Raw genomic sequence first — 16220 nt, 5'->3', positions numbered from 1 at the left:
AAAAAAAAACTGGAGCCGTAGCGTGAGCCGTATAGGCGTAGCGGCCGCAGCCGTACCTGCTGTGCACGCATGCGTGCACGTGACAGCATTTTGTCGTCTGCAACTTTAAAAACATTTAAGTTTTTTTTCGAACCCTGAGCCTGCTTTTTTTTCCTTTTAAAATTAAACAATAAGAAAATTTCTAACGTATGCATCTTTCTGCAGTTCACTAGAGTTTCCGTACCAGTGCTGTATTTTCGCGGAAAACAAAATCATTTAGTGGCCCAAAAAAGATGGCCGCGACTAGTGTGGAAGGGCCGCTTAGTAAATGGACAAATGTTATGAAAGGATGGCAATACAGATGGTTTGTCCTGGACGACAACGCTGGCCTGCTTTCCTACTACACCGTGCGTATAATTTTACAACATTTTACAGGGTGCACTACCGGCACACGGTTATGGTCGTCCACCGCCGAGGTGCACCCACCCCTTTTACGCATAATGATTGCATTGCGTAGTCGTTAGAAGAGCCCCTCTACCACCTCGAAGTTACACGTACCCTACACAAGTATTTCGGTGGGCTTACGCGCAATATGTCATGAGATAAATTGATTTAATTAGATAGATTACGCAAGGTACGGGTGTTTGAAAACGTGTGAAACGAAAATAGGTTAGCCAAATCACGAGACTTAGACGTACGAAGGCGTAAACTCGCCCACGGATCAGTACTACAGAGTACTGAAAATTTAGAGCGAGCGCACGCATCTCTGCAGCCCACCAAGTCTGGCAAACTGCAAACGGCATTACATTGCAAAAGTTGTGAGAAAGCGTTGCTACGGTAACAACTTGTCAGAAGAGGGAATCCTTGTGCACACTTTAGGCGTAGGCGTAAAAACAAGAGCGCCTTTCTGTGGTGTTACGGTTATAAAGTAATTTCTGACGCAGGACACCCTGTTCCTATGTGTTTACAGAAGTGTGAGCCCAATAAACGTTCAGATAGGGGCGCAAAGCTGCGATAAGGTTCTTCTTGCCGGTTGCTCTGGGAGCAGCCCAAACGAAGTGCATTCATGAGGCTATTGCCACGTCTGTGATAACTTATCACCATGCACATATAGCCATACATACTCTTCTTGTGCCTGATCATGTTTGTAGCGAGAAAAATGGAGCCAGCAGGTACAAGTTGCAATTAATTCTGTCTTTTTCTAATCTCTTATATTTCAGTCGAAGGAGAACATGGCCCGTGGAGCCAGGCGAGGCTGTGTTCGGCTTCAAGTAGGTTGATGGCAAACAGTCATTAGAATGCCGCAACATAGTTCGCGAGTTAATCAAATTGGATATGTGTTTAGACATGTGCATAGTAAAGTATAATTTTGCACAGTCGGTGTAAGAAACAGCTTTTTTATTGTTACACTTGTCTTGTAAGTTTAAAATGCTGAAGGCTTAATTATTCTTCTGAAAGGTTACACTTAAAGAAAACATGTTGCATTCCTTCTGTTCACTTCCAGGGTGCCGTAATCGGCATTGATGGTGAGGATGACAGCACCTTTGCAATACGGGTTGATCGGAAGACATTTCATTTCCAAGGTACGAATATAACACAGTTCCGTAATTTAATTGCGCTCGGGATGATTATCTGTATGCACTTACACAACAGCGGCAACAGTCGTGCACCAAGACTATTGATATTGGCAAAAATATTTTGTAGCTCGCGACGCGGAAGAACGGGAACGGTGGGTACGGGCATTGGAAGAGACGATTCAGCGGCACACCCTCCAACGCCAGCCAAACGCCGTAAGTTGCTGTTCGGTTTGCTTTCATCTTATTCCAACTGTGGCGTGAGGTGACGTGATGTGACATGGTGTGATGTGCAGCGCATGTGGGAGCAGACGAGCATGGTGGCACCAACGCAGCGGAACTTCGACACCAAGCTCACCGAGGCGGATTCCTACCTCCAGTTGCTCATTGAACAAATCAGGGTAAAGAAAACAAAAAAAGTATTGTTGCCCTTCCCAGTCCGTTTTATGACTTACATGTGTGAGGCATAATACCTACGGGGACAATCTGGAGCCGTCAGCTGATTTTGAGATGAGGCTCGTATCTGATTGCAAGTTGTGTATAGATGCCGTACGCAATGCCATGTCTGTTGTTTTGGCATGCTTTGGCACTCCTTTGCTTCTCCTTGTCGTGTGTCTTCAGATGCCACTTGAGAAGTTTGGTATACCACCCCCCACGCTTTTTCTCTCTTTCGCAATTGGGCTGTGCATCAGTGGGATGCGTGGTTAGTGGTCTCGGATTATTTGTAGAGCATTAATGAACCTTGCAATCCACCAATATAAATGCCACAAATGACAGAAAATGCGCATCAAATTTATGTAAGCATGACGTTCGTCTTGTGGCAGGTATATATAGCAAAGACTGTCCAGTCATATAGCAGTCTCACATAGTGGTATGGTGTAGCAGTGATAATTAAAATATGATTAGGAATAGCCTTCTTATCAATACTACCTATAGTTTTGGGCACTCATGCGCCCTGACAAGGTTTGCACTTATATATCTGTGGTCCCATTGTTAGCCTACAACTGAACCGTGTTGCAATTTGGGGAGCTGAGAGGAATGGCGGTGATATTCTGCTGCTGCCTGCCGCGAGGGCGGCAAGTTGCTATAAAAAAAATTAAGAGAAAAAATGCCAGCCCAGTGTCGCTTCCCCAGTGCTCCTAGCCATTTGCTGTCGTGTGTGACCGGGGCCCACTTCAAAGATACCCCGAGCAATATGGGAAGCTGATGCATCACCTCTTACAGTGAGGACTGAGTATCCTATTTCATTGTCTGTTCTGGGAAATAATTCAGACTCAGCATCTCCGCTATCATAGCACCTTATCTGCTAAATAAATGCTAGGGAGAATGTCTAGCTGATAACAGTGTGATAAGTAGGTACGCCCAGAATGAATCGGTAATGCGTCATATGTTGTGTGTGGTAGGGGTAATAACCTGGAGTGGGTGTGACACCCATATCTGTCGGCCTATCTGGCAGGTATTTCTGGGAGGTGGTCGAAGGTATCTTTGGGGGGGGGGGGGGGGCTGGAAAAATTGCAAAAATTTGTAGCAAGACTCGCAAGAGGAGATGCAAATCCTGGCAAGAGAATAATTCCTCATTCGTAGCTTTACTGTGGAGCCATTATTTTGTGCATTTATATTCCGTAGATTGAGATGCAATCTGCATATTTTTTCGCACAAAACTGCGACGATCGAAGCTTTCGTGCTTCGTCTTCGAGAATGCCGCATAGATTGCTTCGTTATCCTCGTTAATATCACGGCCTCGTTTGGTGCTGCGTTGCCTTTTTTCATTTTTGGCACGAAATATGCCACTCGAACGAAAGCCAAAAGCGTACGATGCCGATTGAGAATAGAAACAAAACAGAACTAACAGCTGCTGTACTGAGCGCAGATGGCGCGGCGGAGCGTGGCACGCGACAGGACATTAGATCCAAGGGTGCTCCTGACGCGTCACACACAAAGATGCAACAGTTGCGCTCTGTAATGTAGTCCGTAACAACGATTGGTCGAGATTTGAGCCATTTCACTGCCGCGCCGAAAGAAATAGAACAGTACGCTGGAGCTGGGCTGTGCCAGCTGTGCTGGCGTAGTATGGAATGTCTACTTAATTTTGCGTTTGAGAAATCGCTTGGGAAATATTGTGCGTGTGTGTGTTTTGCTGATTTCTTATTGACCTGCAAAAGGGGACCAAACCTGTGCGGGCGTGTGTTTTGTTTATTTATTATTGACTTACAAAAGAGTACGGAACCTGTGTGGTGTGTCTCGGATATCGTCCTCCTTGCAGCACCCTTCTACTCCTTTCAAGTAGTTTGGATGATTTCTGTGTAGACGGTTTTGACTTTGGAGTAGTTTCGATTAGAATTGTTTGGAGGGTGACACTTGCCGCAGACTCTGAAAAGCCAGCCATCTTATCGGATTTTCAGTACACCGTTTCCCCTGAGGCAACTTGAGGCTTGTGTTATGTTCGTATATTGAAGCCTCAGAACAATTACATTCCGCCTTAGAAAATGTGCTCGATATGATGATTTGTGCTTGTGATGAAGGTGTGGTACGTGGCACGCAGCAGTTACAGTTCCTGTAGTTGCGAGCTGACGGGCGTAGACGTAGAGAACACAGGCAAGCGGTGCAAGAGATAAACTGATGTTCTGAGGCTGGAACAACATACAAGGGACAGATACAAACAAAGCCTCAAATTGCCTAAGAAATCAACGATGAAATATGAAAGTCACTGAAAAGGTTAGATGGGTAGAAATCCAGCGAACCGGTAGAATGTAGGAAGGGAGTTGCCTCAGGACAGAAGCCGCCGATATTTCGAACAGAGACTGTTCTTCTTCTGGGCTCAGAAGGCCCGCTCTGGGCCCAGAAGAAGAACAGTCTCTGTTCGAAATATCGGCGGCTTCTGTCCTGAGGCAACTCCCTTCGTACTGAAAAGGTTAGCCAGCTGTAGGGATCGAACCCACATCTTCTGGATTACCGGTCCAGGGTTCTACCAATTGAGCTAAGCTAACACACCTCTCCAGCGACTTTCGGGGTGCGTCATCTGAAGGGACGACAAACCAGCCACTCAGTCTCACTCACCCTCCTTTCACTCTTACATTTTAGCTCACTCATACACACATTCATACGACGGAAATCAACGCAAGCGGCACCTGTTGAAGATGTGGGTTCGATCCCTACAGCTGGCTAACCTTTTCAGTGACTTTCATCTTTCATCGTTCAAGCGGTGCAAGTTCAGAATCAGTGGCCCACATAAACATATGAACACCCAGGCGAGCTGGGTCAAAGAACGTGGTAATGTGCGTCGTGCAATCGGCGCTTCTGGCGTTTATCCCATTTACTTGTGAGTTGCATTTCATCTGCACGTTACAAAATATTAACTTCGACCAGAAGAATCCCTAGACTTCTTCATTTATGGTAAACTTATTTTGTTGTTTATTCAGTATTTTACCGCCCGGAATTTGAAAGATAGTGTTGCTCTTTGGCTGTTAGCTACATAATTGCTTCCGTGTCAGGAAAGAATTTGCATTACGCCAGCACGACGTGTGGAAAAAAAGGAGCGAATCTTCACGTAATAGATGTACAGGGTGGGTGCAGATAAAGTAGCCCCACAACGCCATACATGCATGAGTGTGGGGCTGTCCCACATATAAATAGTCATTGTGAAGTAAAACTAAGCTTGGCTCACTGGTAACGACACATTGAATAGATTGTTCAACAGATACCAGCATGGCAAGTGCCACTTCGAGGTTTCACAACACTCCCAGATAATGTGATACCTGGGCTGTCCCAAGGCAAGCGCCGGGCCCCGATATGAAAACTATCGAAGCACAAAAAACAAAAGACTAGAAAACTGCATCATGGCCAGAGTTGCTTAGCTTTGGCCAGTCTCCCTTGGTGAGGTGGAAGAACAGCAACACCATAACAAAATGCTTAGCAGTACCACAAAATATTTACTACACTTTTGTGCACTCTACTTAAAGGAGGTAAGAACTCCTATCTGCATGTATTTAGTTACAGGTTTAATAGATGTAATATTGTTCTTCTACGCTTCATTCTATTTACAATTTATTGTTCAATTCTTCTCCTTCATAACTTGTGCAGCGTTGATACAAAAACACACTCTGTTTCGTATTTGGGCGAGTAGACGCACCGCCGTCCAGATACCTCTATCCATCGTTACGTCATCTGAAGAATTGTAGCACCCAATCAGACGCCAAAGCGGAGGTACACATAACGTTCTGCTTTACCCTCTCCAAGATGAACTTCACTACACGTCACGCCCCTAGCCAACCATCATCCCGAATGACAACGTTCTCGTCTCTGATTTGTTGAAAGCGGGAGGCGTAGCCAATTTTGTAGCCGCGCATAATAGATACATAATAGGCTCCGCCTCTCATTATCAACAAATCATGGGCGAGAACGTTGTCATTCGGGAAAATGGTTGGCTAAGAGCGTGCTATGTGCTGAAGATACGCACCTCTCAAATTCACCTATATACAAAAGGTGTCACAGACAACACGTTGAAATCGCCGTTTGGAGCAGACACTCTCGGTGGGCTCTCTTTATACAGTTCCTAGCTCCTTTAATGGCCTATTTTACACTTTTTTATATGAGTACAAAACTGTTGGGTAGCATTAGGTACATATTTACAAACTCACAAAGCTATTTTCCTTTCCTTATTTTCTCAATTCCAAAATAATGTCTAATAAGTCAACCGATTCTCGTCAACCACCACTTTTCCTCAATTAAGAGCACTGCGTGTCTGATCTCTGGTGTAGTGGATAGTGCGGTGGGCTTTGGGAGTGGTATCTTTTCCGCTTTATTCGGCGTTGTTTGTCCGACGCATAGGGCCTGGTGCAATCACACCAGCTGCACGTGCCTCGAGTCAGCCTTGTATCAGACAAATGCTCTGGGAACATTGTAATAGGAAGCCTTTGCAGTAAAATGTGTTGTCAGATTGCTTGTCAGAAATACAATTTTATCTCTCTGTTTGCCGAAACGTAACTTATAGCACAAATTTCTGAAGCAGGGAAATAACATGCTGGAAAAACACTTAGAGCACTTTTACACTTTCACAAAAGGTAAATGTCATGATTTTCGTGACTTCCGATTTGAAGGTAGCACATCCTACTTCCTTCAGAGGGTGGTAGTATTTCTTTGAGGAAATGTCACCACTCTCTAGTGTACACCAGCTTGCTTGTGCCCTTTTATTTCGCTTTGCCTTTGTTCCACGGGCAACCATCTCCCATCTGAGCATCCACAGTTGCAATACTAGAGTGTCCATCTCAAAGAACGAACACTTAGACTCTTGAATTGGGCACTCTAACACGGGGCTGCATACTTGCCAGCATATGGTTGTCAACTTCTTCTCCACAGTACACAATATAACGGACAGTCGAGATAAAGTTTAATAACCTCCCAAAAAATAAAGCAAGAGTTACAGAGCAGGGAGCTATTTAAAGGAGCACGGAAGGCCGTCTAAAATATTTTCAGTTTGAGACACCTGCTGGAGATCGGTGCACTACCTTCCCGACTAGCACAAGTATCGATGTATGCAAACTTTTTCCCAGGAAAAAAATAGTGCCGAATCACCACCACGCGCATTTCTCCCTTGGCTCGGCTCGTGGAGTTCAACAAGGGATTCAGCAGATTGGGCTGCGACCCCTTCTATAGCCAGTAAACCAGTTACCTCAGAACAATTCGGGACAGATGGCAAAGCTGTGTATAACGCATTACTCGGTAACGCGTTAGTGTTTTTGGTAACTAAGTAATGACTTGGTTACTTTCTAAAAAAGATAACTAGGAACATACTTAGTTACAAAAATTGGTAACGCGCTACTGCAAGTTACTCATTCCTTCTTTTTGCTCACTGTCACCAACCACGACAGCCAGTTGTGGTTTTTCCGGCGCACATGGCGGTATTCCACGCGGCTCCAGCATGCGGAAAAATCCCCAGCAAAAGAGGATACCAGAAGGCAATGCCTTTCACATTGCTCTATAGTGTCCACAGCATTTCAATACACTCAATGTGTTCCTTCTGTCAAGTATTCACTGCGCTCGGGGCGTTTAGTGCTTTGTCTCTCTACTCGGGAACTCATGTCAATGATCATGTGAAAGCCACCTTGTGAATGAACTCGGCTTTTTTCCTGAAAATCCCTCTTACGGATCACCGCCTTCAACACTGTTCTTCGTATGGTGTACATAGCCTTGGGCTTATTTGATGCAAGCGCAAGTCGACAGTGTACATGAGACAATACAACATACAAGACAACATATGTAGGCGATATAGATAGGCGATGCTTTCGTATTCCTGCTGTCTGGTATGCAAATGTAACGTATAGAAGTAAGTCGTTACTTCCAAGTAATGAGAACACGTTCCTTTTATTTGTGAGTATCGGGTAACGTATTTAGTTACTATTTTTTGGTAACGTGTACAGCTCTGATAGAAGGGAACAGGGGCCCTATTCTCGTCAAAGTAATCGGCCTCAATTACTTTGTGTCTCGTGTGTCATTGGTCGTCACGGTGCCTTCCCGTAATGACCAATGACAGGCAAAGACACAAAGTAATCAAGGTCGACTACTTTGATGGGAATAAGGCCCCAGCTGAGCAGCAAATAAAAGCTGTGTAGCAGACTATGTTTCTCTAAACCAGTGGTCTCAAACACACAGCCAGAGGGCCCCATGTGGCCTACAATCACCTATTCTAGGCCCTTGACCACAGAACAGAAGGAAGCTAGACTCTCAAAAAAATTTATGAAGAATTTAGAATAAACTGAGATTTTCAAGTAACCTTTTTGCCCTTGCCCGGCATATTGCTGCTGTCTGTGTGAGGCATAATGTATGCATGTGAGCACCTCCTGTGGTTCATGAACCTCAACACTGTACGGACACAGCAACCTAGTCTTTACATGTACTTTGGTAAACTAACAATGTAACTAATGTGAAGGGTAAGATGGCCTCATCTTAATTTTCTCACTAAGCACAATAATGACACACTAAAAAGATGGGTATGGAACACTGGTATACTAGGCCACTGTATTTTATTTAGGAGTCATGATGGGGTGGCTTCTTGCAGTGTACTTTAAAATGTATATTTTGCTAGGCTACTTAACTGTTTGACACAAAGAAAACAGGGTGTTGAAAATGTCTTCTGTGCTACCTAAGCAAGCATTAAACAGATTGCTAACAACTTCTAACTCATTAAAATACTTCAAATGCTCTTCCTGATAGGGTGCCACATATATGTTCATGTTTGTAGAATTGTGTTCTATACGTGTTTCCCCTGTGTAATGTTTTTAGACCTTTAACTGCAGAATAAATGAACCGAAATGTCTTGTCACATGTCTGAACCAGCATGTCATGTCCAACCATCCCTGATAATTTTTTTCTAGTCAAACAGTGCTTGCCAATCATCCCTGACATGAGATTGTCAGTGCAAAATATGTGATGGTATTCATGTACGGTAAATGCAACGAGTGCACTTTTCTGCTGTGCCACGCTGTCCTTCCCGCTTCAACAAATTTATATCCCTCCCCTGTGCCACTCTGTGCAGGACTAGTGCCTTGAAATGGTACCCGAGGATATTACTGTCCCAAATCCATGGCATTTAGATACGGTACAGGGTACCACACCCACCATACAATGTTCCACTTGCGACATACTTGTCTGATATTGACAAGTCCTGATTTATACCATCTCAAACCTCCAGAGCTGCTGCAGGATTTTGTATCCCAAAATAGTACAAGGTTGATACAATAGCGCAAGGCTGATTGAGACTTCTGTGCATAAGAAAGCAAATAAGTGCTGCACAATGAAACTTTGGGCAAACATAATGCAGTCCTTCTTGAGTGTGCGATGTGTACTTTGTGCACTTGCAGCTGTCATGGCGTCGAGTGGTATCTGTTGCTGTGGGAGAATGTCACGGGAATGAGTATTCATTTAAATAAAAGGAAGCTCCATAGCATGGCGACGCAAGGTGCCACCCCTGCCTCGTGCTCTCTTGTGATGAGGCTGGAGGTATTGCCCTTCGATGCAGGCCGTGTTATCCACACAGATTGTTGTAAGAAAGAGTTCTGATTAATGTCCAGCATTATTGCAGACATGAGGGTAAGCCTGTACGTACTTTCTGCAAAAAAGGTCAGAGGTGTTCCCTAGAGAAATTACTCTTCTCCATCACAGTGCCCATTCCCACACTGCCAATATGACAGTAGTAACTTTGGCCGAAGTCTGCTGAAAGTTTAAAGCTTATACACCTTATTGTAAAGAGTGGTGAGAAAGCAGGCGAGCTGGTGATAATTGATCTTCATAACAAACCCTGAGACTGGGGAAAACACCTTATTATTCAGCCTTAGTCATGGGTGACTATCAGTTGTTGAAAGAAGCAGGAGAGTCCAAGACCAGTGAAGCACTCTGTGAAGATACCCTGCAGGGCGGTTCAGCTCTTTTCACACAAAATGCATCAGGGAGCCTGCACACTGATAGAAATGGACGTACATTAGGTATACCTTCAAAAGCTGATGTAGTTTGGTGCTTTCCCTTTGATGTCTGAAAATAAAAGTCTCAGTCAACCTTGAACAAACCTTGTCTAATGGTGTGGCACATGATCGACCCCCAAACATAATAATGGTACACCATGGTATAGTAAACTAGCACTGCAACTGACAGGGGAGAAGACAAACGCTGTGCTCAGTGTTTATCCTCTCCCCTGTCAGTCCTCGTTGCCGTGCTAGTTTACTACGATGGATCCATACCAACTTGCCCGGTACACTACCGTAATGGTACACTGCAACCCGGAAGACGACCAAAGCGGTATGGGCAGCTGAACTGCTGACTAATGATTTTAGACAAGTGTATTACAAGCAACACCTTGCTGTCAAGTTTGTTAGTCCGCCAGTGTGCTGTACAACATTTGGTAACTGCAATGACCGAGAAAGGTGCCTTGATAGTGCATCTGGGAGGAGAGCACAGGGTAAAACTATCTGTATGTAAAGTACCTGTGCAACATCACCCGAAATATTTTTCTGGTTATGTTGCTGTCATGCATAGAATTTTGTTTTTACAGTTTGTAAGTTAGTGAGCAGGAACTGCAGATATTTCAAAATATACCTGAAGTAGTTGTCAGTAGTGGTAGGGCAAGTTTATTCACTGTCATAGCTGTGATAACATGTCATTTTCACTATCATGGTATCGAATTTCATTAGACTGCAGGTTTTATCACAATGGTACTGGTTGTGGCAGTTTCCCTTTTTTTTTTTAGTTCTGTTAGTGCCATGAAGCACACTGTGGCTATTAGCGGCGTATACACACATTGAGAAAGGGGGGGGGGGGGGTAGTATACGCCCTGGGCAGACTTCAGGTGAAGCTGTGCCAACATATTCGTCTGGAAAGTCTACCGGAAAACCCAGAGAAACAGCACAGCCCTTGCCACCTCCCGCAGTCTCGGTATGGAAGGCGATATATCAAGGACCATGCATTAAACCAGTTTTTGTTTAGCCATCGTTTAAGCTCATCTGAGACTGATATACACTTCTCATTCAACAATGAAAGAAGTAATTGCGACAACTGAGGAAAATCGACGTATTCGTGAAGTGTACATCGTAATAGAGGCACCGTTCTTGAATTTGTACCACTGTAGCGAAATGTAGCGAAAGATCTGATACACAAAACTGCCAAACGTTGTGTAATGAATAACTACTGAGCTCTTCAACCTGTGTGATACAACCGACTGCATAACGTACACACGACTTGGACACACGTTGCTAAATTTGTTTGTCACAGTCGTTCGTTACAGCAAAAACCGATGGGACATAAGCCTCCCAAACTACGATCCCAAAGAAAACGACCAACAACTTCATACTTTGGAAAACTTGGGAAGCATTCAGAGCAGCCGAATCATTCCAACCGGACTAGTGGGATTAAGATGAAAACGGAAACACAATCCGAATGTCGCTGTCCGCCTCTACGCAGTTGGGAAGTTCTAATTTTCACCGTTTTTTATTGCCCACTCTATCTAATAAAAACGTAATTGCAACAAAGCCAGCAATGTTGGCATCAGTTGCTTCAACAATTCCACAAACATAAATTTCCTCGCGTATTCGATCACTGAGCATCAGTTTCGGTTTCGTGCGCGGCAAATGCGAAGTTTCATGTTTCAACTTCGGACCGACCAGAAGCGGCTTGTACATTGCTCACCCAAGCAAGTGAGGCAGAAAATAGCTTGATAAGTGCGCAGACCTAAGTGTGCACAATGCAACCGGTGCGAGAAACACTTTGTTGCCTGTATTGTGACAAATCTTTCGCAAGCAAGTCGAACCTGGCAAGGCACAAAAAGACTGTTCACAAGCTTGCTTCTCAACCATGCCAAAGCACTAACGAACTGAAGTGTGCTGAAGGAGCCTGTTCTTTCACCACCAACAGGAAAGATTCTTTGAGGAGTCACCTGTCTCAAGTACATGCAATCTCCATGGAGATGGTAGATGAACACTTTGACTCAATGGCCCAGTTCAAGGACTGGCTAGACAAGATATCAGTTTCCAAAAAGTCCAAATTCTCGCGAGTCAAGTCTCGCACAGATAGAGCTTACAAGACCATAAATTACCACTGCAACCGTTCCGGCTCCAGCAGTCTTAAACTTGACAGGAAGCGTCAAATTAAATCACAAGGCACTTGTAAGATTGGAACAGCATGTACGGCATACATAAATGTTAGAGAAGACTTGACCACGAAGACTGTGAAAACAACAGGGTGTCTCACCCACTACAATCATCACCTCGATGTTGAGCACTTGTCACTATCAGCAGTGGACAAGAAAAGAATGAAAGATGAAATACAGATAGGAGTGCCTATTAATCAAATTGTTCAGAATATGAGAGGCGAGTTCCCAACATGCGAAGAGGACTTCCAAAGAGTGCACCTAATAACATCACAGGATGTACGAAACCTTGCTGCATCTGAACACTTGGAACCGTGGAAGCTGCACCCAGATGAATGCAAAAGTCTCGAAATGTTTATTGAGAAATTCAAGAGTGCAGATTATAATCCTGTGCTAATTTCAAAGTTCCAAGGTGAGCCACAAGGTGCAGATTGCAACCACCTTGCTGAGAACGATTTCATTTTTGTGCTCCAGACAAAGTTCCAAAAGGAAATGCTGAAAAAATGTGGTGACAATGTGGTATGCGTTGACAGCACCCATGGAACCAATAAGCACAAGTTTGGACTGTTGACAATCCTTGTTGTGGACGCCGCTGGTGAGGGAGTACCCGTGGCATGGTGCATATCAAACCACGAAACAAAGGGCGTCCTGCTCAACTTTTATAAAGCTGTTAAGAGCAATGTGGGGAATCTATCCCCAAAGTTCTTCATGTCTGATGATGCAGGACACTTTTACAAGGCCTGGATCGAAACGTTTATTGACAGCCCCAAACCCCACAAGCTGTTATGTGAATGGCACGTCAAAAGAGCCTGGAACACAAAGCTTAGCTGCGTGGAAAAGGAATATAAAGAGGGTGTGGAAAAGCAACTACTTGCTCTGCACAATGAGCCTGATCCACAAATGCACAACAAGCTCATGGCAAAGTTCCTCACTGACCTCAAGGAAGTCAAGGGAACTAAAAAGTTTGCTGACTACTTTGAAGCAACTTACTCTAAGAGGTCAGAAGAATGGGCACATGCCTTCCGTACAGGGTCTGATGTCAACACAAATATGAAGGTGGAGTCATTTCACCGTGTGCTGAAGTACTTTTTCCTTGATGGCAGAGTAAACAGGAGGTTGGACAAGTTGGTACACACTCTTCTGGCAGTGTCATCCTCGAAGAATTTTGATCAGCTACGTAAAGCTACAAAAGGAAAGATAACAAAAGAGCAGACACGTATTTTTCAAGCACATCAAAGGGGACGCAACATTGAAAGTGACCGCATCAAAGCAGTAGAATGCGGCTGGCTTGTCAGAAGCGAAGATGCAACCTATGAAGTGTGCAAGGCTGATCCATCACACGACACGTGCCAAAGAAAGTGCAATATGTGTAACACTTGCATTCATCAATATACATGTTCATGCCCTTGCAAGATAATGTGCAAGCACATTCATGCATGTTTGATGAAACTTGGCAACGATGCTTTACAACATCATGCACTGCCCCCACCAGCATTCATACAGAATGAGAAGTATGACCAGTCACATGATTCTTCACAAGCAGTGCACATTGAACAAGACGAAGTAAGTTCACTTGAAGGCCCTTCAACTAGCAGAATTTCCTTTGAGGAGCTCGTAAAAAGAACGAGTCAAATCAACAAAGAAACTGCAAAACTCTTGGCATCATCAGATACGCGTACTCCCCCCAAGGATTTGGAAGCACTGCAGACTGTACTTGAAGATGCTCTTGAACTAAGCGTGAAAGTGCATGAGGAGCTCGCTGCCAATCTGCCCCCTAAAGCAATTTACTTGGGAGATCATGATTACATTCCACCCAACAAAAAGGTTGTCAAGCAGCGTCAGCTTTTGTGCACACGAAAACAAAAGAAGTGCAAAGGACGAATCTAATATGGTGCTACAAGACTTGAAATGACTACAGAGCAAACATATTTCGTTAATTGGTGCTTCTACCTTTATTATTACAACAAGACGGTTTCAGTTAACTGTGAACATTCCGTGCAATACAGTACAATTATTACTTACTGTGTTTGAAGCAAGTTTATTGTAAACTTATCTCCACTATATGCTCAAAGATTTTCAACACAAACGTGAGTTAGTAGTGTTGCTTATTTGGCGCACCTAATGAGTTGCACCATTACGTTAACAGCAGAGAAAGTACCCAAGGAATTACCGGAATATAGAACGACAGAAAAGCATACGTGCAGACACACACACACACAATAATAAATGCACAACCTGCATAATAACATCAACACAGAGACAGAAGACAACGGAGTCTGCTGCAAAAGGTGCGTGAGGCTCACACAGGCGTAGTGAAGCGCGAAGCCGCCACACAGACACAGGCGAACTACATTTCCGCGGCGCGCATGAGCACGCTTGTACGAAGGAATACCCTGGTCTGTAGCGTGCTCCTGGCACGCGTCGCAAATTGGCCGCTTTGAGCGGCGCGCTGCGCTTCTCGTCTGGCCACCAGGGCAGCTTGTTCTTATTTTTTTGGTTTCGGTGCTACGTTCCCCCGACAGCGCCTGGCCCTGCACTTTAAAGCATGAGTACTTCACACATTTTTCGTTACCCGATCCATATCGCATCGTATAGATAACGTACCACACCTGTAGCGTAGACGGGCGATCGAAACGGTACGATAGGATGATTCCGCCGCTGGCGGTCGCAGCCGACGGCAAAGGCTGTCAAATCGAAGAGTAAAATGCCAGTGAACATGTTCCGTGGGAAAGCGCGGCTGTGCCTGCGAAGTTCGAAACGCCGGAGCCTCGGGAGGGCGAGAACGATAACATCCGCTTCGCTGATCCTGATTGGAAGTGTTGGAGTAGCGGAAGACAAGAGATAGTGGTTCAAATCTCGACACTGCTGTCGTACGACTTATCGCGAGCTGGATGAGAATTAATATCGTAATCTCGTGAAAGGTTACCTCCCCCTTCGCAGCAGCGGGTAGTCTGCAGCTAGCGCAAAAGAGGCGGCAGTTGTGAAATGCGGACTTCGTGACTGTACAGTATCAGATATGCAGGGGGAGGGGGGATTAAGTATTTTACAGATAACGTCCTGTTTAAGGTCAGCTTGCCTCTTTTGAGTGTTCAGTCTGCTGGACTGAATTTGTGGACAGTAAATGTGGAGGGTTACAGGTCTGATTTTTGTAGCGTGAAAGGGATTGCTGCCAAATAATAGTTCCCAAGGATACCGGTGATGATAGTGATGCCAGACCCTCTGATAGTGACTGTGGGTGTGTAATAGTGACAGAATGCCAAGGCAGTATGAGTGGTGTCGTGGTATTAACGGTGAGGACGGTGAAGTGCCGGATGAGACCGTGTTGATCAGTTTTGATGCGTCTATTGAAATGTTCTGTTTTCAGGACCTAGAGTGCAATGTGGAAAAAGTGACTGATCTCAGGGAGAAGAAACAGCTGGCAGGAATTAGCAATAATGCCAATGTAGGTTGCACTTGGTTGACAAGTTATTTAGTCAGGCACTATGCCATAGATACAACGGATTTGTTGAAAGTAATTTCGTACGATGTGCATCAATAATGTCAAAGCATCCCACATAACTATAGTCGTTTTCAAAACAGTGAAGGGCATTGCCGGCACATCTTTGTACGCCTGTACTTACGTCGTTCTTATGTTGGGTGCTACCATAGTAAACTTGACCAAGGGTGGTACTGTATCTTAACTACTCTTTGCTTCATAATTGTATTTGACCACTACGAGTTATTGCATTTCGTGCTCGTCAATATGGTTAGTCAATAATCAACTTTTTGTAGTCCAAAACATGTGTCCGCTCGGCTTGTTGTGCCAAATATTTTTGTGTCGCTTGGAGTCTCCAAGTCCCTAATACGTAGAACCAGTGTGATGCACAATTTGTCACAAGTGCCATCTCCTGTTCATGCTATGACGCAGATGCATGTTGAATTTTTTTTTTTTCAACCACCTTTACAGATTTGAACGCACACTTTGAAAAAAGATTTGAACTTTTACTTTTGTGCTGCTGAGTAATTCGGGCAGGTTTCTTGGCTCCTAGAGGCAAAAA

The 16220-nt window shown here is 44.5% G+C and overlaps 1 protein-coding gene and 1 long non-coding RNA gene across 6 annotated transcripts in view; one reads left to right on the top strand and one right to left on the bottom strand.

The window, feature by feature from the left end:
* The first annotated feature begins 246 nt into the window (after positions 1-246).
* LOC135390878 (oxysterol-binding protein-related protein 9-like) overlaps positions 247-16220 on the top strand; it is a 32014-nt gene continuing 16040 nt past the window's right edge. For 2 of the 5 annotated variants that reach the window (XM_064620831.1, XM_064620830.1), the window contains exons 1-6: positions 247-386; positions 1200-1250; positions 1484-1562; positions 1684-1769; positions 1850-1954; positions 15548-15625. In XM_064620831.1, the coding sequence (XP_064476901.1) occupies positions 273-386; positions 1200-1250; positions 1484-1562; positions 1684-1769; positions 1850-1954; positions 15548-15625 (513 nt within the window). In that variant the 5' untranslated portion in view covers positions 247-272. Of the gene's footprint in view, positions 387-508; positions 555-1037; positions 1152-1199; positions 1251-1483; positions 1563-1683; positions 1770-1849; positions 1955-14785; positions 15474-15547; positions 15626-16220 lie in introns of those variants that run through there. The other 3 variants (XM_064620833.1, XM_064620832.1, XM_064620834.1) reach the window with 3 other exon arrangements.
* On the bottom strand, positions 8921-14770 carry LOC135390879 (uncharacterized). Its single transcript, XR_010421832.1, has 3 exons — positions 14419-14770; positions 13174-13366; positions 8921-10006 (listed from the first exon to the last, which is right to left on the bottom strand). It is a non-coding gene; the product is annotated as an uncharacterized LOC135390879 (long non-coding RNA).

This window comes from Ornithodoros turicata, chromosome 4, assembly GCF_037126465.1.
Source record: "Ornithodoros turicata isolate Travis chromosome 4, ASM3712646v1, whole genome shotgun sequence".
NCBI lineage: Eukaryota > Metazoa > Arthropoda > Arachnida > Ixodida > Argasidae > Ornithodoros > Ornithodoros turicata.
Note: the sequence above shows the minus strand (reverse complement) of the source record. Positions and strands in the feature narration are given on the sequence as shown.